We start from the raw sequence: 27,607 nt of genomic DNA on the forward strand, positions 1-27,607 counted from the left end.
GAGTTTTCCTGTGTTTCTGATGCAGCCACACAATAATGCTAGAGGAGTTTGGGGATGTGTTTGGTTTCCATCCATTCAGTGAGCAGCTGTTTTGTTAGTCCTCTGCACTGACCACTAGACGATACCATTTCCCTTAACAGTCATAATGAATATTTCTCCTAATGATTAACTTCTGATCTATGTGGAAGTGTTCAGTAGTCAAGAACAGATTTTCTTTATAATTGCATCAATAGTTCAATGACTCTTTGAGACACCATTTGGATTCTGCCAGTTTTGATGTCCTACAAAATGTGATGAAACTGGAACTGCTTGAGTACATGACAGATCTCTCCTGTTGGGTTTTACATTATTTTCACATAAAGATAAGAACATTTTGATGCTTCCTAATTGACCAGATTGTAAAACCCATCAGAACAAGCCCTGCAATCAACAAGAGTTTCTATAAATAGGTATTTACTGAGCAATATGAAAGTTCTAGACAGACTCTGTGACATGTGTTATGAACACTAACAAAGCCCAAGAGGGAAAAAAAAAAAAAAAATCAGACCTTTGGTAATTCCTCTGAATTTAGAAAGTTTCTGCACACCCTGTGCCTAGTTCTAATTCATCTGAAATGAGTGGTGAAATTGTGGGTTAATGAATGGAAGACAAATCAAGCATGGAGGAAATTTGGAAGCTCCTAAGAAACTTTCCTGCTCTGTTGGGGCAGCTGAACATTTCTAAGGATGCCTACTCAGCATACATTTGAGTGGAATGAATTTCCTTGTTGTAAGGCAAGACAAGCTCATAATTGAAGAAGATAAAATAGTTACTGACTACTGCTGGTACTGGGGAGTTAAACTTACTCTGAACCAAAAATCAGTTTGAACTATTTGTTTTTAACTTTTCTTGAACCAGAACTGAAATGAACTATTATTTTGAAATTTAACTGAACTTCATACTGGAAGTGAACAGTAACAGCTTCAGTCAGAGCTGAATGTGAACTAGGTTTAAAAACTGAATTGCCTGACTCCTGGTGAGCCACTGCAGGCTGCTCCCCCAGCTGCTGACAGAACTGAGCAGGAGGAGAATAGGTACGAGGAGCAGGATGTTTTCATGTATTCTTAGGGAGCATGGATCAAGAGACATAACATGCTAGTTAATCATCACTGCAAATGTTAAAGCCATTTCCTTCCCCACAGGTCCCCAAAGCAGGACTCTCATATTGTAAGAATAACAAATATAAACCAGCACTGTACAGCAGTGACTGCCCTGAAAAGGGCTTCAGTAACTTCTCCTGCCTCTCAGTGGAATTAATGCCTTGCAGCCTCTTTATATAGAGGAATTTTATTTCTTCAGCTAGTTTAGCACTCATTTATGGAGCTCACCAACTGTATGGATTGTGTGATCATGTAACATATACATATATGCATGTATCCATAGTCAAGCCCTTGTTATACTATTCAGAGTCTCTGACTGTTAGAGCAAAGGCATGAGTTCATGATTCAAACAGCCAAACAAGAAAGCTCAGGCAATTAGAAGCTATTTTTCTGAACAGCACTATTTTGGACAGTCAGCTCAATAGAGTCAACTTCAACCACCAATTCTAAATTATTTTATTCTACCTAATGGAATTGGTGACACGATACATTCTGGATTTTCTTTCCCTCCAGTAGCTCTTCTGGCCTCTAACTGTTTACTGCCACAGTTTTTGACTACTGGATGGAGTGGGAACAACATTTTCCAAAAAACTCCCAAATGATCACAGAAGGTTTTAAGATGAGGTAGAGCAAATCTTTTCGTGGCTGAGGTTTGTTATTTTATAAAAGTAAGATCTTCTTCCCATTCTTTATTAAGGCTTCATCAGTCTCCCCAGTGTTAAAATGTTTTCACCTGAGGTGAGTCTTACACACCTGGGGGCTGAGATCCTGGTTGCTGAAAGTAAGGGAAGGAAATGCTGGTAGGTGGTGGGATAGCTACATCCACTGCAAGCACATTTATGGATGCTAAAGGACTCAGAGTCCGGCAACTTCCTGTGGTTTGCAGGGGAAAGAGGACAACTGTGTGGCTCACAGTGTGATTTCAGTAAGTTGTATGCCCTTAGGGAAGAAGCAAACCTCTTGCTTTATATTCAAACTGCTTTTATGTCACTTGAAAAAACTGGCATTAGCTAAATAAGCTCCTGGTCAATTTCTAATCACTGTTCTCTATTAGGTACACTTAACCCAACACACACTTTCCCCATTAATTCAGTTTCTATATTTTAGTCAGTCCTGTGCTTTATTGCTTCCATGCTGGCTAAAGTGCCTCTCCGATTTTCAAGTTAATGCATTTATGGTTTCTGTCAACAGCTCAGCTACAGAAGGCATACACAATTCTTGGTAAGGCTTCATGTATTTCTTTATACTTTTTACCACTCCAGAGGTGTGTGGTTGCAGGATGGATGTTTCATTGTTCTCTCAAAATTCTGTGTATGCAGACAGTTAACTCCCAGCAATTGAGGGAAAGAGGTGTTTTTACTTACACAAAAGACATTTTAGCCAAAAGGTGGCACTGCGGCTGCATAGATTTTGCAGTAATGAGCAGTCTGGTAAAACGTAAGGAGCCACACAATATGTTTATTTAAACTCCTCTTTTCATACAGTGTGAATGGTAAGTATTGAAAACTGGCTAATTATTTCCCAAACACTAGCATAAAACCAATGCTTTCCGAAGTAAAGAATTTGGTAACTGTACTATAAAGATAATAAATACTTCATCCTTGCTTGAGTGAATTTGAAAAACTCAAAACCAAAACAACAAAACAAAACAAAAACCCCCAAACCCGATCAATATCTCAAAATTTGTTGCCGAAGTGCACAGAATGTTTCGGCTGTGCATGTATCCTACACACAGAGACTACTATTAACCTATTGACTGGTGTTTTGTAGCCTCTAAGGCAAGGAGAGCTTCCTTGGGAACTTAAAATTTTTGAGATGGATCCTGTGGTCTTGAAACAACGCTGGGATTGACTTTACCGCAGGCTGATCAGAGACTTTAGCAGATTAAGTAGTTGCTGATCCTAGTGTTCTGCCGCCTGCAGACACCATCACTAGATGTATTCACAAAGATTGATGTGCACAGAAACCTGTGCCAGAAGATTGAGAGTCACGTATCCAGGCTTGGTTCATGGTCGAGATGAGCCGCGCTGGGCCTGAACTCGGGGAGGGACAGAGGGAGGGAGCAACCTCCAGAGGCGGTGCCTGACACCGAGGGGTCACACTCATCCTGCTGGGATGGGGCTTCCTTACAACCTCTGCTAAGGCAGACTGAGGTTACATTTTAACTCCACACACTGCCTGTGAGCTGACTGTGCCTCCTCAGAGGAGGCTTAGGCTCTGGTGATAGAGTTCCTTTTATCAGACTCATCATGCACATGGAACTACTGTCTGTAGCTGATTTTCCTTAGCTTTCCTGAGAATTTTCATATATGTAAGTCTAGCGCTCTTTACTTCCCAAATATACTTGTATCAGTTTCTGTTAGCATGTTTAGCATTCTGTTAGCATCTTATTCAAACATAAGATTTGAATATCCGAATAATTGCCATTATTCATAAAACAAAAGTCAGATATTTGCATGGCTCAACACTTGTAGTTTGAACCCCCCCAATGCATAGTTTTAATTTTTTTCTTTAAAAGACCCTTTGTATTTTCCTGTGAGTCATGTTCACGTTTGCAATCATTTTCCTCTGCAAGAAGGATATGAAAAGACTTTCTTTTAGAAAGCATGGGAAAGCAAAATATGCTTAAGTAATTAAAAGAATAAAAAAACCAAACAAACAAAAACAAAGCACCAAAACAAACATTCAAACAAGACTTCAAGAGCAAAATCTAGGACTCTTTGCATTTGAAGTAAGACTGGATGAGGTCTTTCAGCAGGAGGAAGGGCAGAGAAATTATGTCAAGGACCACACGGTCACTGCTCCTGCTTTCTCTTACCCCAGTCTTGCATGGAGCGAAGTTACCTAAAGCACTGCCCCCAGGAAGAGGATGTCCAGCCTAAACGTCCCTCATTTAAATATGAAGGATTGCAATACATTGCCAAAAATGAAACACCTTTTTACTTGTATTGGTAACAACATTAACAACTTTCTCTTTTACAGCATCACTATTTCAAGCGCGCCTGTGAGGTTCATTCAGTACATGCACAGGGACACACCAGCTGGGCCTTGAAGCGGTCCCTTTAAACCAACAGCATTTCTTAACCAGCACCGTATTTTAAAGGGTAAAAAGCTTTCCAGAAAAGTCAAATACATTCCAGCCACCGGAGATCTATATTTTTTCCAGGCGACAATTTTCTTGTGGACCTAAATGTGCTGCTGAAAAGGGAGGGGGAAGGGGGGTGTAGGAGGAGGGGCGGGAAGTGAACAGATTAGAGAAAACCGCTCCCCAAACAAGAAAAAAAAAAAAAAAAAAAAAAAAAAACAAAACAAAAAAACCCCAACCAAAAAAACCAAAAAACCCCAAAAACAAAAAAACACCACCACGTTAACAACAAAAATTTAAACGAAAGAAAAAAAAAAAAGAAAAGAAGTGAAGAAAAATTGTTAACAGCCCTCCCCAAAACCAAGAGGAAAAGAAGCGTTAGGGAAAACGGGCGAAGTTTTCAGCGCGGCGCGGTGGCAGGACGGTGCCCGCGGAGGGGCGCGGGCAGGGGCGGGGGCGGAGGAGGCGCGGAGGCTCGGGGCGGGGCGCGGGGCAATTCCCCGGCGCTCCGTGGGCGCTCCGCGGGTGCCGCCGGCTGGGCCCGCGCCGTCGGGGCGGCCGCTCCGCGCTGCCGGGCGAGCGGGGGAGGGCGGTGGGGGGAGCCCCGAGGGGGCGGGCGTGTGCGTGCCCCGGGCCGGGGGTGCGGCGCTGCTTGCATGGGCTGCCGCCGGGATGCGGCGGGAGGCGTGAGGCAGCGCGGCTGAGGCGAGGAGGTGACGGGCGATGCTCCGCCGCCGCGGCGGCTCCGCTCACGGGCGGCCCTAGGAGCGGCGGTGGCGCGCAGAGAGGGACGGCTCTCCGGCCGGCCGGCCGCGACCCCCGCCCGCCGCGATGGCCAGCGAGGTGGTGTGCGGGCTCACCTTCCGGCTGCTCCTGCCCGTGTGCCTGACTGCCGGTACGTCCCTCCCTCCCTCCCTCCGGGGGTCCCCGGGCGGGTGCGCGTCCCGGGGCCGGGGCCGGCAGCTTGGGGGATGCTCCGCTCTCCTTCCTAGTGGCATCTCCCCCGTTCCCCTGTTTCTCCAAGAAACTTGAAACTTCATAACTCGCCCCTAATTTCTTACATGTTTGTTGTTGTTACTAAGTTTTGTCGCCGTTGGTGTCCCCCCGGGGGTGGGGGGTTCGCACGTGTGTCGGGGCTCTGTTCACCGCGGTACCGGCGTGCGGGGCTCCGCGGCTTTTCGCTCTGACCAGCTGCCGCTGCTTCCCGAGTCCCGCGTCGCCTCGCATCTTCCAGCTAGGTGTGGGAGAGAGGAGGATTCAGGGTTTGCCCTCTAGGCAGGCTGTTTCAGCCTCCGTGTTAGGGTTTCGGGGGTACTTTTTTAAAGGGAAGAGTGAGCGTTTCAGCAGGAGTAGATTTCAAATTTACGGAGGTTTTCAGGAGGTAGATTTTCCTTACTTTGAGAGAGAGAAATTTCAGTTTATTAAATCGCGTTTCTTAGCAGGCGGCTATCCAAGAAACTAATTATTTTTGGATGGAGAGCTGCGGTGTCCAGCCACGGGTGAATATGTTAATATTAATCCGTGCCCTCCTCACAATTTGAAAAAAAACTCCGAATAAGTCCCGACTGCCCGTTAGATCGCAGGACAACGCGGTGGCCTCGAAAGCCGCGGTTGCGGAGGGCAGCGCGGCCGGGGCTGGTGCCCTCGGGGCGGTGGAGGGCTGCGGGGCGGGAGCTGGGGAAAGGGGGGCCGGGAATGGCACTGCGCGGAGAGAAACCCTTCGATGGTCAGCCCCGGGTGGCACATCCTCCGCGGGCAGGGAGCGGTGCCGGCCGTACCTTGCGCGGCAGCCTCAGAGCTCCCGGGCTGGTCCCGGGCCGCCGCCAAACCCTTCCCGGCCGCACGGAGCGGGCACCGAACGCCGCGGCTGCCGGGAGCGACTCCCACTCTCCACACTGCCTCGCCGTCCTTGCAGGACCGGGCTGCCTGCCCAGCCGCCCCCGAAACGCACATCCTTCCCGGGCCTTTGCCCTTGACTAACCCCATGGTGGCCCGGCCAGCGCCTCTCTATTTCAGCATCTTTCCCTCCACCCTGCCCGGGAGCTGCGCCACACTCCAGGTGCCCTGCGCTGCCTCCGACTTCTCCGGGCAGGAGGACGTGGATCCCATCCTCAGCCGCGCTGGGGGCGTGCGGGACCCAGGGCGCTCCCTGGTGCCTCGCGGTGTGCAGCCCTCCTGCTTGCGCGGCCTGCGAGTGAAAATGCACTTTTCCCCCGTCGCTTTGCCTGAGGCCGTGTGGTGGGTGCTGTTAGCACGGTTGTATGAGGGATGAGACGGAGGCAGCTTTTCAGACCGTCGCCAGCATCTGCACCCGCTTTCTGCTCCTTCTAGAGCCCGTGGTCTCCCCGCAGGTGCCCGGCCCTAGGCTTGGGTGGCCACCACTGGTGCTAGGAAGGACACAGTTCCACTGATCCGTGGCAGCAGAGGGGGGCTTTAAGGCTGTCCCTGTGCAACCAGGTGTCTGTGCCTTGGTGGCCGGTGTGCAGGAGCGCTGTGGGTGGAGGAGCTGGGTGGTAATGCGTGGGGGAGGTGGTGGGATGCCCTCAAAGCCAAGGTGTCAGGCAGGTCTTTCAGTGCCAGCATTAGTCACAGAGCTAACTCTCTTTTGGAATTAGTTGGGCCCCGTAATTTCTTTAAATTTATGAAAGATCGTTAAAGTATGAGGATGAATTTACTGGAAAGATGTGGGAAGAAGAAAGGATTCAGAAAACAAATGGTGTTTAGGCGATTTTTTTTTTTTTACTGTTACTCTAATAATATAATATCTTGCTCTAGTATTTAAATAGGAGGAATATTGTTCTGTCAGGTGGTCAGTCTGGCTCCTGCCAGACTTGTTCTGTATCAAAAACAAGTTCAGATAAAATGGTCTCGCTGTCCATATTCCTGATATTTAGTAATGCAAAAGTACTTTCGCATTGCAGTAATACCTCCACAGATGAGAACTGATGTTGTCATGAATTGCTTGTGCTCATAAATCTTCCTCGTCTGAGGATTAATCGAAATACGAAACCTGAAAGAGGCACTTCCCGTCTTGAGTATTATAAAAGAAATCCCACTGCGGAACTTTTGGGTTTGGACCTAGAAATCTTGTTCATTTGGATTTGAGAGAAGAATTGGTAATTGGACAAACAGCTTTTCTCTTGCCTTAGTTTGTGTCTGTAGGTGTTATTTTTTTTGTCCCCCTTTACAAGCTCTTAGCAGAGTCCTCACTGCGGTGAAGCCTGCTTCACTCTTTCACTTACCTTGCCTCTGCACCTGAGTTATCCCTGAGCCACCCCTGAGCCAAGTGCTCTCTTCCTTTCCAGGGCATCAAGGAAGTGTTTCATGGGCTTCCTGAAAAAGGCTTTTTAGAGTGATGGTTTTTTGCATGACTTACGGTGAGATTACATCCGCAGCTGAAAAGCTGCCACAAGGACTCACTGCGAGACTGATGCTCTTCTGTCTCCTGCCCCTGTCTGGGCAGTGAATGTGTCTGGCACTGCCAAAAGGGTGGAAATACAGAGTGATTCTTTTGCTTGAGAATCCGTTGTTTGTGATATTAAAATGCACAATTACTACAGTTTCTTATATAGTTTGCTTTTTTGTTTCTAAGACTACGAAGTAACAAGGTTGGAGAGCCCTGACTAGGTGTGTGGAGGGCAATGGCAGCTGTGGCAAACTCAAGAGAAATAGCAGATCTGCTAAGCTGAAAACGGATTCTTTAAATACTGTTAAATTGGTTAATGTTTTAAGTGTTAATACCTTAAATACCTTAACTTTACGTACATTTAACAGAAATACTAATGCTAGTTTGCATTTATGAAAAAAAGGTCAGTTTGCTGGGATGAAATACTTTCTAAGCACAGATTCAAGCGCATAACTGAGAAAACACAATTCCTTGTAAGAATTTTTAGGATCAGATCTGTAGCACTGGAGAGTCTAATCTTGTGCAGGTAAGCCTAGATGTTTCCATTTAAAGCTCAAGAATGGTGTGCCTTGAGCACCTGATGAAGACAGGAAATTTAATATGCACAGAATGAAAGGCTTTGGTGATTGAAAAGCTAATTGTAGGCTTATGACTTCAAGGTTGATCCTGTCATGTTATTTTCATAATAAAAATCTTACATTCAGTCCCATGTGATCCTCGAGTTTAAATAGTAACTTAGAGTAATGTGAAAGTTGTTGCAAATAAAGTAGTGTGTTCTGTAATAAGACCGAGAGACTACTTTATTGGATTCTTATTTTTTTAGTGTGATTATTACAATGTGATATTTTTTCTGTACTGTAGTAATACAATGCTGAAAAAATAAATAACAAAATAGAGGAGGAGGGGCTTTTGGCACTGGTGGTGGAAAGTGGGCTTTTTGTATTTTGTCTTTTAAAGCTTCAGCCTTGGTGTGAACCAAGGTGTCTTGTTTTGTTAGTCATATATACTTGAAAAATACAAGAAGTGATTTTCCATGTTGGAGTAAGGCATCACAACAATCCTTTGGTAATTGCTTTCTTTGGTTTGTAGACACTTGAACCACAAAACTGGCTTACTTGATAACAGTTTTTAATTATACTGCTTCCAATTGTTTTAGTTCACACACAATTCATTAGTTTTCTCTTAGGCAAAACATGGCTATTTTCAAATGGGGTGCTGGGGAAAAAAATGCTTTGGAGATTTTTCCAGAGGATGGTTTTCTCTGGTTTTTGACTGATGCTGTTGGATTGTGTGTTATCAGCAAATGGGCTTCAGTGAAGTAGTTGCCTGGGCCAAGTGCTTCCCAGCAGTTACACTTGCTTTCTGAACTCTTGAATTTTGACACAGATAAACTAAGAGTTGTAGATCCTACTAGAAAGTTTGGGGTTTTCTTAGGGACTGAGTGCAGGTATCAGAGTTTTGTAAGCAATGGCAGGTAAAAAGAAAATACTTTAGAATTTTATTTGTGACAGAGTTCACCAATTTTTTCAGAGTTCACAATTATTTTGAAATTTTCATGACTTTCTTTGAGGCAAGTACTTAAAACCCTGGTAAGCAGACGGAATTATTTTTCTTATTTTATATCTTTTATTTCTCCATTCAGCAACCAGTACTCATGAGAATGATACTGAATGAATCAGAATTACCATCTCTTCAGGATATAAACAATATGTTAAGGGAATATTTCTTGAATCATTACATTATTTTCAAAAATGCAGGTGAAATGCTGGAAGTGCCTCAGTGGGAATGACATCTGTATTCTGTCTTGGAAGAAAAAGGTAGAATCCAGGATGCTTGAGTGATCTTTTATCCTCAAATTAACAAATATTGATGAAAAATTTTAAGGGGAAATATCTGAATTACTAGATTACCAGGTACTAAAATGCTTCTTAAATTACGTGTTTGAAGTGTATTTCAGAATCCAATACCTCCCTATGTGTTTTGCTGCTTTGAATTATTGCTACTCATATTTCCTATAGAGAGAATAAATTGGACAACTGCAATACTAAGGCAAGCCTGTGGAGGCAGAGAACCACGCTGTCCTTGGGTTATTTATTTTGTGCTTTTCGTTGATTTCACTGGAGGTGGCTGTTCAATAAATGATCACAGAATATGATATTTTGTTGCAGTTTTCAGGTGACTGAATAATTTTTATGTGCCTGTCTGCAGGTGATGTCCCAGTGATGACATAGCAAGCTGTGATGCAGGACTCTTCTGCCTACAGGGCAGTTTGTGTAGTGGCACTGCATGTGACAATGCATATGTACATATCAACAAACTTTGACACATTTTTAAAGTTGAAATAAACTTCCTGTAGATGGGGAAAGTCCTGCTCATTATGCTCTAAAATTGGTCAGTTACTGAAAGGAAGGCAAAGATCAGACTGCTGGGGGGTTTTTTTGTCATGAGGGTGACATTGAGGAATATTTATGATGATGTACCAAGAGAATGATAGGGACCAGCAGGATAAAAATTCACATAGACTTCCCATTACACTCTAAAACTCTGTTGTTGTCCCAGAACACTCATAAAAGTATTAGTCACAGCAACAAAAAGTCTAGGAACCGTTAGTCGGTAGCATGCTGAAAAAAAGTTAACTTGGATGTCAGTTCGCACAAGAGATCCTAAACCAGTGAAAATGGAAGCTTTCATTCCCCTTTTAAATGATTTAAATTATTTTACCTGGCTTCTTTGTTTACAGGAAGTTTTGCCTTGTTCGGTGGGAGCAAGTGAAAGGTGTCAAGGGGGAGCAGTATATACACAGCTTTGCAGGAGCAACATTTTCCAGGCTTGTAGGCACACTGTTAGATGTCCTTGTGCACAAAATGTCATTGCAATCTCTGTGGCTTCCACCTAGGCTCAGAGGGTCAGTTAAGATCCAGAGGAGAGTTTTTGGGAGAGTGGGGAGGCAGCAGTCTGCTGCAAGTACGGTGTCCTTCTCTCTTGTGTAACAGCCATCTCAGGCTGACTGCCTCTGCTTCTTCCCTAGTGCTCAGGCTGAAAACCACTTAAAGATGAATCCCACAAAAAAAAAAATAGAAATGAAACTTGTCTATAAGTTCTTACCTTCTCTACTTATATATCCTAACCATTCTGTTAAGTGGTTTGAATCCACTTAATTACTAAGCTAAAACTAGAACCCGTAAGTTTGCAAGGGTTAAGGCTTACCTGGTGGGTAACTTGTTCCACAGGTAGTGCTGAACGTGGGAGAGAGCTGACTGGCCAGAGTTACTTGAAGAAAGTGGACTGTTTGCCTGGTGGCTGCCAGGACTGAAAAGTATTTGAATCCTTTATTTGTTGTGCTGGAGCTCATGAAAATCATGTCATGCATGAAATTCCCTCTTTTCTAAATTGCAGGTACAACACTGAGCCGTATTTTGGTGGTGGGTTTTTTTTTTTGTTGTTGTTGTTTGTTTGTTTTATCTGAGCAGTCAAATCAAAACATGAAATGACAGACCTGTGTTTATTTGGTGATGCCTCATTTTTTGGTGGATGTTTCTGATGGAGATCAGGGAAGAGAATGATACTATTATTGCAGATGTATGTGTGTAGCTATGGTGCTTTTTCATTTCAGGTATTTGCTAAAAGTGCAAAACTGCAGGAAACAAAAACTAATACACAATAGGCAGGGAGTTCAACAGTTTTAACCACTTAAACACTAAAATAATTTTGTGTTACATTTTTACCAACATGTTTGTTGGTGTAGCAGAGTTGCAAATGCTGGCAAAAGCTGAACAACTTTAGAGTTACTGGTGTTGCTAAAACAACTCTCGGAAAGAAGTATGATCCAAAGGATTGTGTCTGAAAGGGACACCAAATTATGTCCTCCTTCAGAGGAAAATGCTCCATATTTTCTTCTCTACATGTCTTTTCACTTTGAAATGATAGCCATTGTAAAACTGTGGTGTCCTTTTTGGGGATAATGTTTTGTTTGAGGAAGATCAGTAACTACTTTCATGTGTTAGACTGTAGTATTCTGAAAAACAGACTGTTTAATTTCCATTCTGAAGAATGAAGCTAGAAAGTTCTAATTAGTGCAAGATTCTGTGTAGTCAGTAGATTGTACTAGCCCTTCTAATATCTTTAGGCAGTTCTAAAGATACTCTAAGTATGATTTGCAAGTAAGAGGCTGTATAATTTTTTCCTATACTGCAGCAGACTGATCAATATTTGTAACTAAATCAATCCAGATTTGTTTTCTAAGGTAAAGTTTTCTGTAGCATTACTTTAGTGGTGATCATAGATCTTCATTCTGTCATCTTGACAGGTCTCTGAAACTAAGCAGGTCAGAAGCTGGTAGTGTGTAGATAAGAAGTTTTCAGAGAAAGTGCAGTTTTTGCTGCCAGGAGTATGAGTGAGGGAACCTTCTCATTCTTTTACTGAGAGAAACTGGTATACTGGGAGTTTTGTCAGATAAATCAGCTGTTTTGCCATGTTTGTTACAGGTATATCCTTTGATGCAGGATGTGGTTGTATTAATGCACTTCTCCTTCCCTGAGGGTCTTACCTGTCTGTTTCCTATATTAAGAAAGCAGTTGTAAAACCTGAATGTCACATTAAGGTTGCTATTCTGTATTTTAATTCCTTTTATATCATTAATTCTGAGCTGCAGTGTTAGCTTTGATAATATCCTATGGCAATGAATTCCATGGGTGAATTCCACCATGAATAAAAAAAGAGTACTATTTAATTCATTTCGAGTTTGTTACCTTAGTAAATAATCCTTTGGATGGGAGGAAGTGTGTATAATCACTTAAATCAACAACAGTGTAGTGTTCTATTTACTCTAACACTTTAGAATAACATTTGAAAGCATAAAATCAACCATTAAGATTAACTGTAGAAATTAACAGCTCTGAGTTTCCTATCAGTTGTCCAGTTCTGAAGAGAAAGGGATGAGGATTATGTTAATCTGCCTTCCCCATGAAAAACGGGAGTTTCAGGACAGGATACCTTTACAAGTTGTATAGACAGCGCAGTCTAGCTCATCCCTGAATTCATTCAGGTAGTCTTTAGTTTGGAAGGTGTTTTATAAAGGAAATCAAACTATAAGTGACTATGTGTTTGTGAGTGACACACTAATCACTCCCTTTTGGGCAAGCTATTCTAAAGCCTGGGACTCCAGACATTACAGACAAACTCTGTCTATTGTTTCCAAGCCACTAATTAGTTAATATAGCTGGACAGAACCATAAGTTAAAAGCAAAGTTCCAAGTGGTATTCAAGGGAGGACCAGGTTCTGTCCCTTGACCAGAAGTTGAGGTGGTGTGTTCTGGGCTCCTGTTGTGCTGAAGCATGCCAAACACTGTGTGGTTAGAGATGCTAAACAAGAAAAAGTGCTGTCTTTTTCCTAGTTGCGCTAATGCCACTCAATAAAATGTTGATTTTTTAATTTTTTTTTTTTTTTTTTGTTTAAAGATTTGCTATTAAAGACATTAGCTCCTAGGTAATTTGAGGAACACTAAACTCCTTTTGCTAGCAAACATGTATTCCAAGTTGCATGTGTGTGTTAACTTTAGCTTTTTTGAAGTGCAAATTGAGGTTGCAAAGGCTTGGAAAGGAATGGTCAGTGAAACATACTGGCTAGGCACTGTAACCCTCCTCAATTTTACAGTTTCATAGTAGGCCTTTATCCAAATTGATAAATCTCCAGCTGTAAAAGGTGATGTTGATTACAACATTATGCATCTCTGATGATGTTGATTCATTTGTCAAGGAAATCTAGCAAACAAGTACAGTGACACTTACTGTGAATTTAATTTAATTACATTCTCATATATTGGGAAATGGCTGGAACAAGCATAATGGTTGTATAGAGGCTGCATCTGTTTGTGTTATGCTTTTCTTCCCTAGTTATGTTCGTGGCTTTTTGCAACATCTTTCAGAATCAGTTTCCTGGTCACCGAGAATAGATTAATTCATAAGCCAAAGGAACGTGAGGGAAATTTGTCTCAACGAATCCTAAAGTATGTAGAAAACTTTTACAACCACAAATATTACATCATGTTGTCATCTATGACAATGTTGTTTAAAGCAGTGTTCAAAAACATGTTTCAATTCATTGTTCATTCATTTAATTCACAGTTACATACTTAAATACACATCTACAAAACAAGTTAAAAGAAACTACATATTTTAACCCTTCAAAAATTTCTCAGAAACGAGACTTCCTGGTGCATGTATTTTGAAGGGCTCTTTCAGTTGCAAGCATAGAATTGTGATTATTTTCTTTGATTTTGCATAAGTCATTGACACCATCAACATTCTCTTTGAGGGCAGTAATTGTATATTTCTGTATAAAAAGTCATAGAGAAATATTTGTGCCTTTTCTGAATGCTAAATTAAAAAATTATTTTCTTCAGGTTGTAGTGCCAAAGAAATTCTGTTGTGGTAAGTGTACCATAAAGCTAGAAAAGCTGCATAGCTGTTTTGATTCTTCTCCTTCCTCCTCCTCCATCTTGTCTAGACCTTTAACATGTCAAATAACTGTAATTTAAAGAATAAAGATCTGTGAAGTATGTCCCAAATCTTTTGTTTGTTAGCTAAATGTGCGCCATGTGTTTTTGCAGTATAGTGCTGTGTAAACAAAAATCCCCACTTCCATAGCTTATTCTCTCAAAATTGAAAGGAAATCAATAACCAGCTTTTTAAAAATTTTCTTTAAATAAAGTGTCTTTGCTATGTTCTTAAAAACAAAGCATCTGGTAAAGATAGTCAAGTTTACGACTTTCTTCAGTCCTTTTAGAGTATAATTGGGCAATTATCCCCAACAAACCAGTGTGACACTGTGACTGTTTGTGAAAATATGTTTCAGCTGCAATCTCTATAGTTCATGATTTTCACTTCTTGTATATAGACTTGGTTGTCACATGTTCTCTAACCTTAGTAGTGTTTAGCTTGTTAGCCATTTGTTTTTATTGAACTGAGCGAGTGAACTCCATCATGATGCTGTTGGTGTACATAAACATGTCTTGTAGTTTTTCATTGCCATTGGCATGTAAAGCTTCAAATATTTTTCTTGTTAATTTGATGAAAGCATAAGTAAACATGCTCATTTTATGCGTGTTTAAAGAAAAGATCCTTGCAGTTTATCGTACCACAGTGATTTTAGGCATAAATTGCTTAGAGATACAATAACTTAATGTGAAATAAGCCACTGTCAAATTTTGACAGCCTCAATAAGCCTCTCCTGATGCCTCTGTTTTTATCATAGCATATAGACAGACTGAGGGGTACAAAACAATTCCCAGAGTGCTGTTTGGAGGGTAGAAATCAGGGTTGGCCTAATAATTTAAGTTCACCTCTCCCTTTAGAGAAGTCCACATTAAAACAGAGAAAGGAGGCAATACGCAAATCTTGTTTCCTACAACTTGGCTGCTGGGTGAGCCATACTGGCAAGAGCAAGGAAATGGCAGAAGGTCACAAGTGGTCGTTAGTGTGCCCCAGAGGATGAAGCAGTTGGAGTTGCTGGAATAGCAGCAGAAGAATATCAGGTTATTTCCTGGCTATATTTACTGTTACTGTATTTGGGGGAGTTCCGTTTGTTTCTTCCCCCTGTGGAGTTTGCTGTTTCCTGTTGCTCTTGGAATGGAATAGCAGTGAGATTGTTCCATTGCTACACAATATTGCACACTGGAAGGAACAAGAAGGTCTCATTACCAGAGTATCCTGCCTGCATAATTAATGCGTGTTAGTCGTCCTTGAAATACTCAGAAATGAGAATATAGCAGTTGTTTTAAAAAAAAGACAAGAACATAAAGAATGAGCTAGCCAAGTCATTGGAGTGAGCTTCTGTTTTGAGGAGAAGGAATAATATTCTGCTGTGGGGCAAGTGATTCCACAGTTGTCTGGTTTGGGTTTCCCATGTGTTCTTTGGAAGCAGCTGAGGTGGGCCGCACCCCTGCCTGCCCCTGCCCCAGGTTTCTGGGGTGATTGTGGGAGGGGCATTGGTCAGTCTTTCTGTTTTCCTCCTCACAGCATCCCAGGCTGGGAGGCACCTCGAGAGATCTCTCCAGTCTCCAGTTCAGTGCAATGCTGAATTTAACTGGGATTGCTCAGGGCTTTTTCCTGTTGGGTGTTGAGAATCTCAGAACGGAGGTCTACAGCCTCTTCCAGTGCTTAGTTAATCTCACAGTCTTTGCAATTCCATTTCTTTTATTTCCCTTCATCTCTTACAACTCCCCAACTTCCGATTTTAGCCATTGTATCTCAGTAGGTACCTTTGTAGCTGTCTTTTCTATAACCTCCCCTTAGGTCAGGGGGCTGCTGTGAAGTGACCACAAAACTGCCTTGTCTTGGTGCTAATGAGCCCAGATCCCTCAGCCTCTGCTGTCTTTGAGAGACCCTCCTCTGGATTTTTTTGAACTTTATCAACATATTTCTTTTCCTGAGAGGGGCCAAAATTGCATGTGGTTTAATGATAGCTGAAGAAAAGGAGTAATCTCTTCCTTTGGCTATGCTGTGTTTGATACAGCCCAGGGGCTTATGTTGAATGTCCTAAGGGGCACTGGATTGGGAACTTTTTGACCTTGTTTGAGTGTGACAAACAGAAAGTAGACATTTACCATTTTTATTGTTCCTTGAAAGAGAAAAGCCAAACCAAACAAAAAAACGCCCCAAAAACCAGCCCTGAACTTTCAAACTGTGATCAAAGGCTCATAAGTAAAAATAAATTGATGTTTGGATATGATATCTGAACAGTCAGCATTGCTACCCAGGCAGAACTTGTAGGAATTTTTCTTCCTCATATTTCATTTAAGGACCTAAGCATTAAATCTTTGCAGTAAATCCTAAACACTCTCTCCTCACATGAAAGTAGATGCCTCAATATGTTCTTCAATATGTTCTAGTTGTAGCTTTTGAGTTTTGATCTGTAACTGTGTAGCAGCAGATCTTGGAAGTCCTGCTGGGAGGAGTTGTTTCCTCAGTCTCTGTGTAAACTCGCTGGTACCTCAAGTCTCACGAGAGTGCAGATTTCCATTCTTGGTTTTAAGATGAATAAATTAATTATAGCCTGTATCTGTAGAGTATGTTTGATTTGCTGTGTTTGGGTGCATACGAAATGCACCCAAAAGCTCAGAAGAGTTGAACTTGGGTTTCTCATCTGAAAGTGCTGATTATTAATGAATGTTATTCCGTAACATTGGCACTGCCATCAGTCAGTGACTTGCAATGAATGGAATGATGAATTAATACAAGACCCACAAAGTTTATTCCTGACTTCAAGAACTGTCCAAAGCTGGCTGTTCTAAGGAGCTAACCAGCCAGTAAATTATTGGCATTATTTTCCCAGCAATCATGTTCACATACTTGAGTATTTTTAATTAGTCAGTATTTCTTGTTATTCTGCATATCTTTGACAGCTAATTTGTTTTAAAACCACAGGAAAAAATCAGCTCTGCATGTTTCTTTATTGCATACTTTTCTCCTACATGACCTCCATCTCATGTAGAACTGACAAATTACTTTTAGCAGTAGTTATTTTACTGTTGGGTTGCAATTTTGAAACAAGGGTTTGAAAAACTGGCTTGTGTTTTGGCCATATGAAACACACTGTTCTGATCATTCAAAGAATCTGTTGTACTGGGTTCTATAAATCCAGCAGAAGAAATTGTTTCCATTTTTTCCCCTGAAAACTGCAAGATTTATTATTTATTTCTTTGACTGTAGTGTTCAGTTAACTATGCTGCTGTTAGAGGGTCAACCCACTGTATATTGGAAATTCCCTTCCCTAGCTCCTTTTATTTTACAAGAAGCATGGGAGGAGTTACAGTTTAACCATATGAAAAGCTGAACGGTTTGTGGCATGTAGCATTTGATAAAAGGCAAGTTACTGATACCAGAAGTTACATGCAGCCACTGTTTTCTTCTCTTGTTCTGCACAGGGGTGCCCTTGGGTGCCAGATGATTCCAAAACATGGAAAACAATAATTGGTGTTCTTGTAGCTGCCCAGATGAATTTTCTGAGGTCTCTTTATGCTTTTGTAGTTGTGGGAAATATACTCAAGTCTTTCTGTAGCTTTTGCATAGTCTTCTTTCAAATTCGTGTTTTTCACAGTCTGTATCTGTTGCCCTTTCCTTTCTTTGAAAGATTCACACCACCCCCCATGCAGTACTGCAAATAAAATACGGACTATGTCATCTGTGGCTCACACTGGTTTTTTATTTTGAGAGCATCTTGTTTTTTAAATATAAGACATTGAAAAAGTAAATTTATATCTGCAGGGAAGTATCAAAATAGTGTGTATTTTAAAAAATGTTTTAAATATACTGGTAATTTTATCTTTAAAGTTTCATATATACTATTTTCTTTTTTCCTTGAGATAGTGAATATTAAAAAGTCTCAGGTAATAAATGTATTAGTAACATTTTTTACAAGAATTGATACAGTTGTATTTTTGACATGTTGATGTTCGTTGCTAGGATTTGTTGCTTAGCTGATTTTAAAATCTCACATTTCAGGTGAGGCAATTTTTTTGTGCATGATGCAAAAAAAAAAAAAAGTAATTTTTTAAAACAGTGAGTCCCAAGGCAGTTGTCCGTGAACAAGTGCTGCCAGTGACAGAGGGTTATTTGGAAATGCCAGTGTCTGAATTCCATGAATTAGATAACATTTAGCACACTATCTTCACAAAGTTGATTAAATCAGAGGAAGATGTAACACCAAATTAGAAAGAAACTGCTGTTGTAACTGAAGACAACTAATAATCAGCTTGTCATTCTCTTCATTACTGAGGTATGTTTGTATCTAATTAGATTGTTACATGTAAAATAAGAAATAATCTGATATTCAACCTCAAAGTCAGTAGAAGCCATCTAGTTAGTGTAAGGCCACAAATGATGTCAATAAATTAATGATGTCATGGGTGTGCACAGATGGTGGAGAAGGAGACATTAAGAAAGCTTGGACACAAGAGAAGGAAAATGTCTTTCATGAAGTGGTTAGTCAAAGCTGTATGTGAAGATATTATTGGTGTTGTTCACACACTGTTACTTGTTTCATGCTGGTTTTTATCAAGATCCTGACAGAAAATATTGCCTTTTAATGGCTCATGCCACAAGCAGTAATTGTCTCTTCTCAGGAACATGGAAAAAAAATTCCTTAGACTGTCAAAGAAGCCTTTGCTGCTTATGTGTGGTTTTTTTTTTCTTTTTTTTTTTTTTTTTTTAATTGCTGCTCTCTGAAAACCAGATTCATGTCCCTCATGAATGTTGATTGTTCTGAGAAGAAAACCACAAACAAATTGCCTCCATCATTTAATAATTGTCCTTTGCACTTTTCTTGCAAAAAGAAGCTATGCAAAGATTGCATATTTCATGGCAGTTCACCCTGGCCCCCTGTGAGTTTTATGTTATGGTATAGTAAGGCTCATTATATATTTAGATTGCTTCTAAGAGGTCATAGCTAAAAAGGCAGAGGCAATATAGAGTAAGATAGAATAGAATAATTTAGGTTGGAATAGACCTTTATAAATCAAGCCGATGGCCTGGCACTGCCCCCATTAAACCATGTCCCTGAGCATCACATCCACATATCTTTAAAATACCCCCAGGGATGGTGGCTTTACCACTGGACAACCTTTTCACTGAAGAAATTTTTCCAATATTCAGGCTAAACTTCCCCTTGGTGTGACTAGAGACCATTTCCTATTGTCCTGTCACTTGTTACCTGAGAAAAGGGACTGATGCCCATTTTGCCACAATGTCCTTTGGGGTGGGTGTGGAGAGTGATAAGGTCTCCTCAGTGTCCTTTTCTCCAGGCTGAGCAGCCCCAGCTCCCTCAGCTGCAATTTGTAAGCCTTGTGCTCCAGACCCTCTACCAATTCCACTGCCCCTCTCTGGACACCCTCCAGCACCTTTATGTCCTTGTTGTAGTGAGGGGCCCAAAAGTGAAGATTCAAGCTGTGACCTCACCGGTGCTGAGTACAGGAGGACAATCACTGCCCTGGCCCTGCTGGCCTCACTATTTCTGACACAAATGACCTTGTAGTATTTGAATCTTTGTATCTTGCATTGATTTCTTCTGAGTTTTGAGTGGTCAGCATCCCACAGTAATCATCTGTCTTCTTATTTTGGAAATAATGTTAGACAAATATAGAATGGGTAGTGCTGCCTGAATTATCTTATAATTTAAAAATAATTATAGCCAAGATGTGATATGATGGTTTCTTTGAGTCAGAATTGCTGAAAGTGGTAAAATTAAACAATTATATCCTAATAATTTAAATGATGATCCTGTAAGAGAAATCAGAATCTCTTGCCGGTATTAAACAGGCAGAGGAAAATGTCAGACTTAGCCCCAAATATATTTCTTAGATGTCTGATGGGGTTCTGTCAAGTTGGAAGCAGTTCCTTTCAGTGCAGTGACAAATCTGAAATTGAGGTTATGACCAAAAGAAAAATAATCTAAAAAAACTTAACTGTATGTATGAATTAGGTGTGAATATGAGTCATGGTATGATGGTAACAATTTGATTTCATTAGGTGCATGTGTAAGACACACAGATATGACTGTACACTATGATCAAAGTTTTTGCTGGCTTCCTAGAAATGGAAGCACTGGGCATTCAAAGGGTCTCTGTGAAAGGATGTGCTAGAAAATCCAAAAATCCTGTGAAAGATCTATGAGATGAAACAAGCTAGTAAAAATCGTAAAGAGAATAAAAATGTTCGGTGAGTGAGATGAATTTACCATGGTCAAATCCAGAAAGCTGTGCAAATGGCTTACATGGTTCAGAATGTGACCAGCACTGCTGAAAACATCTGCTGCATTGTGGGTCAAAGATAGTGTAGCAGAAAATAACCACAGTTGCCAGTGTTCAGTGCCATCAGGTGTAGTATCTGCCCAGATTTTCATTGTTTGCTAAAAACATACGTGTGGCTTAATGTGTGTTTCTTTCTGAAGATCTCGCTTTTAGCAACTTGTGAATGACTTTGTCTGTTAAAAGATTTCAGAAAGTTTTTTGGTTTCTTTCTTTGTTGGTTTAAATAGTGCCTTTGCAGTATTACTGTGCTGCCTAGTTTATTGGCTGGAATGATGGTTCTCTTATTAAGCACAAGATTTTACAGAGAGAAGTCCAGTTTTATCTTCTGTGCAGTAGTAATGGATTATCTTGCCAATTATGTCGTCTTCATGGCATTACTGAATTCCTTAATGTGTAGTGAAGTAAATCAGCCAACAAAGATGTGAGAGTGTATCTGGTTTTACTACATGAAGTGATCTGATTTCCTTTAGTGGTAAATGCTATAAATCTGTAGCAGAGGTATCAAGTAATGATTCCTCCAGTACTAGAATTGGTGGGTGAAGGAGTTTTACCTTGCATTATCCTTCCAGGTGAAAAAGTATGATAATCCTAACCCTAGAACAAGACTGAGACAGCAGAATATTAAAAATTCAGGCATAATGGTGGAAACGGATTTCTTTTTTATATAATTAGGAGGGCATGTGAATACACAAAGCAGGCATTTGAAAGTATATATAAAGTAGCTGGTGGGTGAATTTAAACTCTTCTATCAAGAGATAAACAGATTTCCCTAGCTCACAGTGAAATACTGCCCTTATTCTCCAGCAAAAATGACTATATTGGATTGATGCTGGCAGGATGCCAGGCAGCCGCAAAAAGCTGCTCTCACTCCCCTCCACAGCTGGACAGAGGAGAGAAAATTTAATGGAGGGTTCATGGGTTAAGATAAGGACTGGGAGAGATCACGCATCAAACACCATCAAGGGCAAAACAGACTCAATTTAGGGTTATGAAATGAATTTATAACATTTATAACATTTATTTATAACATTTATAACAAAATCAGAACAGGACAAAAAGGAAGTAAAATAAACCCTTAAAAACACCTTCCCCCCACCCCTGCTTTCTTCTACGTCCTGCCACCAACGGTGCAGGGAGATGGAGAATAGGGGTTATGGTCACTTTATCCCCTGTGGTTTTTTCTGCTGCTCAGGGAGAGGAGTCGTTCCCCTGATGCTGGAGTCCCTCCCAGGGGCACCAGTCCCCCTCAAGTTGCTGCAGTGTAGATAGATGACTCTTCTGTGGGGTGCAGTTTTCTAAGGACAGGCTGCTCCAGCCTGGGAGCAGGGCTCCTCTCTCTACAGGTCTGCCACAGGGTCACAGCCTCTTCCCAGGCGTCCTTCCATGGGTGCAGGCTCCTCCACGGGCTGTGGGTGGATCTCTGCACCTCTGTGGATCTCCATGGGCTGCAAGTGGATCTCTGTGTCCCTGAGGATATCAGTGGGCTGCAGGAGCAGGGCTGCTTCACTGTGATCATCACCACAGGCTGCAGAGGAATTTCAGCTGTAGGGTCTGGAGCAGCTCCTCTCCCTCCTTCTTTACTGACCTTGGTACCTGCAGAGTTGTTCTCACATGTTCTTACTCCGCTCTTTCTCTGGCCACAGTTACAGTAGCATGGCAACATTTTTTTCTTTCTTTCTTTCTTCTTCTATCTGTAATCATAGAGGTTAATCTAATTAGAAATGTTACCACTATTTGTAATTGGCTCAGCCTTGGCCAGCAGCACATCTGTCTTTGGAGCCACCAGGGATTAGCTCTGTGGTACATGGTGGAAGCTTCTGGCAGCTTTTCACAGGAGCAGCCTGTAGCCCCCCGCTACCAAAACCAGGCTGTGCAAACCCAATACTTTTTCTTTTTTAGAAACCATGTGTCCTCATGTGGGAGCTGGTCTGCTTCTGAGCTTGTCATTTTTCTGGAAAAGCGAGTTATGGTTTATAGGAGTTGTGTTGGTGTGACTTCAGAAGAACAGTCACATTTATTGGAAGCAAGCTGAATTACAATTGAAGAAATACAAATGGAGTGTAATTTACTGGCCTGCTGAATGTAACAGAAGAGAACAATTCATGAGGAAGAGATAATTATATAATAACGTGATTGTAGAGGGATTTGGTGTTTCAGGTTATTTTAAGCCTCAGTTTACGAAGTATTTGAAGGTAGATAAGGGCATTTAAGCAATGACCAGAAGAGCAGGCAAATGGAGTTTAAGGGCTGAGAGTACAGACAATAATAAAGATGTTAGTGGGGTAGGAGGTTTTCATAGAAAAGGGCAAAGAAATCACTGTCTCATTTGAGAAACAGGGAAATGAGTAGAGGAGTTAAAGAGATTAATGATGTTTGGAAACAGGATAGGAAGCTGAAGGAGATAGCCAACTAGGCCAGCTGGTAGAGTGATAATAAAACCAGCAAATAACTCAATGGAAAATACTGTTAGTTAGCTGTGGTGGCCAGCAAGAATGTGAGAATTCTTGAAATTGCAGGGAAGGAGGTGACAGGACTCCATAAAAAACTGAATTAAGGGATACAGAAATAGAGAATTAAAGATTACATCTAACAGGCAGTGAAAACAGAAGTGGAAATTGAGAGGAGAGACAAAGATTTTTTTGTCAGTCTTTCAGAGCACCTTTGGGAAGGTGACTGGGTTCACAAGAAGAGACATCAAAAGTGACAAAAAGAGGGAGTGGTGAAACATACGTGTTTCAGAATGGAGTTTGGTATTTTGGGCTTGTTTTTGATTTCAAGAGGTGAAGGATGTTACTGTGGAGATGGTGATCTAGTTTTGTGAATATCTGCCTCTAGTGGAGTTTAATGTGCTTTTCTGAGAGATGAGTGAAATTGTGGAAGGATCTGTGGTAAATATTACCTGTTGCAACTTAACTTGGCCAAGGTACAGACTCACCTACTTTGGGAATCACTGATTCTGGTTTGCATTAAAAAAAAAGAACAAAATCCTGACCCAAGCAAATTATTGTGCTAGAGCATTTTTTGTTTCCCCCGAGAAGTTATTCCCCATCTTTGCTCTCTCTCCATTGTGTGTCCTTCTTTGGGCTCTGTGGTTCACAGAAGTCTGAGATGCTCACTTGTCTGCATTCCTGCTGCCATCCTTCCTCCTCACTCTTCCCTTGGTGTGGGATTGTCTCCATGGTGAATGGAAGAGAGTGAAAGCTGTGACAGTCTAGGACTGGCTTCTCGAAATTTGACCAAACTAGTGGTGTGAGTGGCTCTGGGAGGGCTGACTTTAAAAGGCAAAGCAAAGCAACTGCCCGACTCAGACGCTTTGTGCTTCCCATGTGGAGCTGCATGCGGTCCCTTGAGACATGGACCCACCTCTGTATGTAGTGCTGTGATTGTGGGGCTGTCACCAGCAAGAATGGTGATCCTTCAGCTGACACAGGGACTTTGCTCCAAGACCGCAAACTCCCATCTCTGCTGAGCTGGTACCCATTCACATCATCTCCAGACGTGCTCAGCCTCAGGCACAGAGAGCTTCCCCTGGCTCTGCAGCCCTGGAGGTCCTTGGGGGATGCTGGTGTGCAGCACAGAGAAGCTGCCTTCCTGTCAGTCCTGTGGATGTGCTGGATGTCAGGGGCAGGACAACCCCTGCCACATTCTCAGCAAAGGGATCCTGGCTCCACCATCTCAGTCTTCCTCTGTCACCACTTGTGCATGGCCGCTGTTGAGTTACCATGGTTTGTCTCTTAGGGCAGTAGTGTAGTCCCGTCCTTCCATTTTAACTGTGATCCACAGTGACCCTGAGGATGCAGTGAGCTCTGAATTAGGCACTTAGCCAGTGTAAAATACATTCTTATTTTATGAGTCAGCAGCTCTCTGATTCATTAAAACCGTGGTCAGTCAGCCCAAGTCAGCCAGTAATGGTGTTTGGTGGTTCACTTATGCAGGAAGAGTCTGCTCAGTTGTGTCTTATGTTTCTGAATTATTTTATTTTTTACTTTTAAGAGAAATGTGCTCTTTCTTATGCTTTCTAACAACTTTAAAAGGAAAAACAATGTCATAACTGTATAGAGAAACTTCTTGTAAATTAACTGCATTCTTGTAATTTTCAGGAAATTTGATTTTTTTCTTGGGAATATTGTTCTATTTATTTCATGTCTCACTGGACTGTGACCTTGCACAAGTGCAGCAATTAGGTCTTAAGTTTCTTCTTTCAGGACGTGTAAAAAATATTACGTGGTGGTGTCATACACCAGTCTAAAGGACTCACACAAGTGTGTCTGTTACATGTTTCATATTATATTACTGTATTATTTATACATAATAAAATGTTGTACATTCCTGCAAGTTAATTTCTTGAAGATTTTTTTAAAATTTGGAAACTAATATATTGACATTTACTTTTTTTTTGTTCAGAGGGAGAAGACTTACTTGTTTCTGGGGTCTTCTGTTTCACTTAGTTTGTATGTTGTATAATAAAGATTCTTTAATAATATTTTAAAATAGCAACTTAACTTTGCTTTCTTATTTCTAGTTTGGTTTTTTTACTTAAATATGAACATTTTAAAGGCAAAACTTGAAAGTGGATTTGTTTCAGTGATCTCAGGAAGGGAGAAAACCTGCAGAATTTTTGAATACTTATTTGCTCTGAGTCTCTTTTTGAAAAAGTGGAACGTGTTTATCTGGACAACTGTGAAATACTGAAATGAGATAAACTATTGCAGCTATGGCTGCAATGCTCTTGGGACTCCTTAGCCTTGTCCCCGCTGGAAAGCTGACTCTTTGCTAGAAATTGTTGTGGTTTTTTTAAATCTTTTTTTTTCTTTGTAGCTGTACTCATCTAAGAATTTTGAATGCTAGCGTGGGCTGATTAGAACGACTTTTTGTAAACATGTTGCTTTGATTTGGTATATGCAGAACCTCAAACTGAATTTACATCTAAGCCACAAATAGCTCTGCAGCGAAAAAAGAATCACCTTAATTTTTAGAAAGTCTTGAGTCATGTACCTGATGCAATCTGAGTTGGTCCTGGGTAACTGACAGTAGACTTGCTGGCTGTTACTCTTTTTCTGGTGTAGAAGGCTGCAGCCTGCGAAAGGGGGGAAAAATTTTGCCTTTCTGTGATGACATGAACAGTGTATAGTGTGGGGCCAAATGTATGTGGAGGAAAAAGGTGCATTTATAATGAAGTTGAGAGAACATGAAAGTGAGTGCACGAGAGGAGTCGCTGAGTGGAGCAGAGACCATTTATTGATTTGGCAGGAAGTAGGAACAAAGCTTTGATAGGGAAGGATTTATGTAAATGGTGTAATGCATCCTCAGATTTGCTTGCTAAGACTGCCTCATAATAAACTGTCTGCAGGGTCAGGGTGTGTCCTAAACTGCTGTATCAATTTTTTTGATTCCTACTTCTGAATATTTATATGCAAAACAATAAACATGTATGCAGATAAGCATTTGCTTGTGTATTGTATCTGGTTTTGCTCATGGAAACAGGGTCTTAATATGTGTTAAAGGATATGCACAGAACCGCATGTGTTTTTGTGTGCACAGGTAAAGAAATCTGGTTTTGCAAACCTTGGTGGTTATCAGTGGCTCACTGACTAGGCTGAAAGTTGTATTTCTGTCTGTTCTTTTGTGATACAGTTAAGTTGTCATGGTTCTTTCACCAAAACAAGTTGTAGTCCTGTAGGACTATCAGAAGCTGCTGTTGTTGCCACTTGTTTTGTCGGTAAAATAGTGACAGAAGGCTGGTAACAACTGAGTGCCCTTTTTGTTGGCACTCCAAGGAATACAGCATATATTAACAAGAAACAGCTATGAAAAATGCATGAAGTGCCAGGAACTATTGCAAACAAAGGTACTATAAACAGAGCCATCATAACCTGCTACACTTAGAGAGAGACTTTTTCTGTGGTAAAACATCAGCCCATCTTACTGCCATAAAATAAAAAGAAAAAAAATGGAAAGAAAAAACTCCCATTCTCCCCTTTAGCTATCTACATGTGTTCCCTTGAAGTTTGTCATCTGTTGTTATATGTGAGCTTGCACATCAGTACTGCACTTAACATGTAGTCAATGATAGCCCACCTTTGTCAACTCTCAGGTATATCTGAATAAATTGATCAGCTGGTTTCTTCAAAGGCCTTCTGATCCATGAATGTGTTCTGCTTGCATGCTGAGGCAGTATATGGTCTCCACACAAACATATAAAACTCCACTAGGAAACCAAACTTTTGTTTGCCCTTCTCTTGTGTTCCCTGAGAGTGTTTTTCCAGGCCATGCATCACTCATGCATCACTTGGGTAAAACCCTGTTGACTCCCAATGAAAATTCCTTCATAGCCAACCTGTTCCTTTTTATTGCAGTGCAAAAAACCTATTTTTTAATCATAAATAGCTCTTGTTCTCTGTTCAGTCTTGGCTTTACTCTCCTGCCTCTTACATGTTTACAGACACCCAGTATTTTCTCTGCCTTTTGTTTGACTAAACAATTTGAACTCTAGGTCTTCTACTAATTATCTGTTTTACTTTGGGATGAAGGAAGGTGATTGAAATGACGGGTACACTCCTGTCTAGATGTGGTTTTAGCAGTGGTTGATATCATTCTCGTGCCAGTGAAATTGTCTTCTATTACACACTCTCTTCCAGTATTGCAATATTGTACTGGTTTTATTTGATCTGCTGATAGAGCAAACACTGTTGCAAACACTCAGCTACATTCACAGCAGCTTGTTTTGTTGGACTAATTCATGTTGGGTGTTACTAATTGTAATAGCATTCTTGTTTTTTCGGTCCTCATGATCATGCAGTTCTGGGAGACTGATTTTTCTTCATATTGAGTGTGGATCCCTGGACTGTGCTATTAGCAAGCTTCATTATCACTCCTATTTTAATTGCCAAGTCAACTAAAAAAACAGTAGGGCCCATGCCAAGATCTGTCCTTGAGAAACTTTGCTGGTGATCTTTCTGCAGCTGGAATGCAATTCCAGCATTACTCAGATCACTTCTGTAGCTACTTCCATTTTATATATTTAATCCTTGTTTTAATTTGCTTCCCAAGTAAAATGTCAGTTACTTTAGTAAAGATGAAATAGAAACAAAGACTTACTGCAATTGTCTAGACTGGTAAAAAACCTTATTATATGGGTCTGGTTTTGGTAAACCTGAGTTTTTATACCTTTCCA

The 27,607-nt window shown here is 41.1% G+C and overlaps 1 protein-coding gene across 2 annotated transcripts in view; it reads left to right on the plus strand.

Annotated features, from left to right (window-relative positions):
* The first annotated feature begins 4,869 nt into the window (after positions 1-4,869).
* The window catches only part of PIEZO2 (piezo type mechanosensitive ion channel component 2), a 286,128-nt gene continuing 263,390 nt past the window's right edge, over positions 4,870-27,607 (plus strand). For both annotated transcript variants that reach the window (XM_066328884.1, XM_066328893.1), the window contains exon 1: positions 4,870-5,119. In XM_066328884.1, the coding sequence (XP_066184981.1) occupies positions 5,056-5,119 (64 nt within the window). In that variant the 5' untranslated portion in view covers positions 4,870-5,055. The remainder of the gene's footprint in view (positions 5,120-27,607) is intronic.

This window comes from Sylvia atricapilla, chromosome 1 (genome assembly GCF_009819655.1).
Source record: "Sylvia atricapilla isolate bSylAtr1 chromosome 1, bSylAtr1.pri, whole genome shotgun sequence".
NCBI lineage: Eukaryota > Metazoa > Chordata > Aves > Passeriformes > Sylviidae > Sylvia > Sylvia atricapilla.